Raw genomic sequence first — 2,258 nt, 5'->3', positions numbered from 1 at the left:
TTAATTGTACAGTTTATCAGCTGTTCTATACTGTTGTTGTTTTGCATTGCAATGATAGAAAAGGGCTCCCTTACAGAAAAAGGTTGATTTATGTGATTTATTAGTTGTGTTAGTGGTGGACAGCCTCTCCTACCGACCTGAGTCACAGCAAATGACTCTGCTTTCCTCTCTGTCTTTGATCTGTATCTACAAATATCTCTCTGTCTCTTCACTTCTACTACCCCCCCACTCATCTTACATTCCTGTTCTCTCTTTTTAAATCCCCACCTCCCTCCCCCGTCGTCTCTCCTCCCTCCTGCAGTCTGTGCGTGACTCTGCATGCACCTTCAGCAAACACCACCCACAATGCTGAGGTGGGGCATTTCCATCCTTTATATATAAATATATATATATATAAATATATAGACGGTGTCCTGGAGCAGTGTATCAGCTTTAAATTGTGCAATTACTCTATATACAGTACAACTGCTGTCTGCTTACCAACACCGCCACCATTAATGGTCATTAACTGACAAACCAGAATGAGATGTGGTTGTAAATAAACAGCTGATCAGCATTTCAAGCAGGAAAAAAGCATCGTAATTCCTCTTTGTTGGCCTTTGATCATAGAGACCAATCAGTACAAATAAGGAAACAAATAAATAATCAAGAAATCAAGAAATAAGAAATATAAAGCCAAACAAATATAAGTGTAATATAATAATAACATTCACTCTATGTAATATAGGGAACACATCACTGATTATAATGGGTAAATATATTCGAAAAAGCACTTAAGGACCTAAAATAGAACAATATGCAAATTGCTTTTTATTCTTAGAAGATATTAAAATATTACATTTGATAAATTCTTGAATACTTTCTCCTGCCTGTCGCTGGCAGTAATTTTATTATATAAAATGTTTTTATTAGTGGTTGCAGGCTGTCAGGAGACACATTTATAAAGTAAAAGGTGGGATTGTGCTGTTGTTGTTGCTACGAAGTACAGAAAACTATGGTAAATAATTGTAGACCGTATCCTATCGGCTGGTTTTCCATCATGCTTTATACTTATCATGAAACAGGTATTAATTTCATGCTACGGGCCTGCAGAAACCTTTTTATAACCCATGAAATCTCTTTGAATATCTGATATTAATATATATTTATGAATAATAGATCTGATCTTAAATTGTCATTGAACGAGCAGGAAAAATGCATCCGCTTCCTCTTTTTTGGGTCTTTTACAGAATGATATTTGCATGTGATCATAGATACCAATTAGTACAAATAAAGAAACAAATAAATAATCAATAAATAAACAAATAAGAAATATAAATCCCCCAAAAATATGCAGAAATTACAGATCCAATGAATAAATGAAGGAAATACACAAAATGAAGACATTTCTCACCAAGATGGAAATTATTATTGATTATTATTTTGTATTGTTGTTTATGAATGTATTTTTATGAAACTACTGTATATTTTAAATGATATTAAACTGTGTGTGGAAACAAGAAGGTAGAATCAGGAAGAGTGAAGGAGACAAGGAAAGAAAAAAGAGACCTGGAGCTGAAACAAATGCAACCAGTATCAACATCTAATCCACCCACTCAGTGTGTGTGTGTGTGTGTGTGTGTGTGTATATATGGGGGTGGGGACGGTTGCATTTGTCCCTGCCCGTCTGACCCAAAACCTGCTCTGTGAAATAGAGAGACGAAGGGAGAGAGAGAGAGAGAGAGAGAGAAACGAGAGAGAGAGAGGGTGGGGTAAACAATTGCGAGGTAGGAGAGAGAGAGAGAGAGAGGGAGTCAGTGCTACCTAGAGGGAGCGGCAGACAGAGAGAGAGGAGAGAGAGAGAGAGCTGCTGTATTATGTATCACTGAGTGACAGACGAGCCAGCGATCGAGCGCTGGTGACCGCCAGCAGACACAGAACAGACGAGCGTGAAGAGCACGGAGGGGCGAGGCTGCTGCGGTTTGCATGCGGTAACCATGGCGCAGCCGTCTCCGAGCGCATCGCCAGGCGCCCGTCGCCGTAGTGATGGCTCAGTGAGAGAGTGTCTTTTCTTCCCTGTTTCCGAACGCAACGAGCAGGAGAGGCTGGAGGCCCTGGTCCGCCGGAGAGCCGGAGGAGCTGAGAGAAGAGGAGGAGGAGGAGGAGGAGGTGGAGGAGGAGGGGGGGAGGCCCGGGACCACCTGGATAACAGGCCTAAACGCTGGACATGGGGAGGACCGCCTGATGGAGTAGAGGGTGAGTACGCAGAGAGGTGGGGG

The 2,258-nt window shown here is 41.4% G+C and overlaps 1 protein-coding gene across 1 annotated transcript in view; it reads left to right on the top strand.

Moving 5' to 3' along the window:
* map7d2b (MAP7 domain containing 2b) overlaps positions 1–2,258 on the top strand; it is a gene marked incomplete in the record, with an annotated part of 21,203 nt that overhangs the window by 6,694 nt on the left and 12,251 nt on the right. Inside the window, 1 exon segment of the mRNA XM_035655874.1 lies at positions 2,079–2,235. Coding sequence (XP_035511767.1) covers positions 2,079–2,235 — 157 coding nt within the window.

The sequence above is a fragment of the Morone saxatilis genome, unplaced genomic scaffold, assembly GCF_004916995.1.
Source record: "Morone saxatilis isolate NCDOM2014 unplaced genomic scaffold, NCSU_SB_2.0 Contig0, whole genome shotgun sequence".
In the NCBI taxonomy this organism is placed as follows: domain Eukaryota; kingdom Metazoa; phylum Chordata; class Actinopteri; family Moronidae; genus Morone; species Morone saxatilis.
The sequence above is the reverse complement of the archived record's forward strand: the minus strand, read 5'-3'. Positions and strand labels throughout refer to the sequence as shown.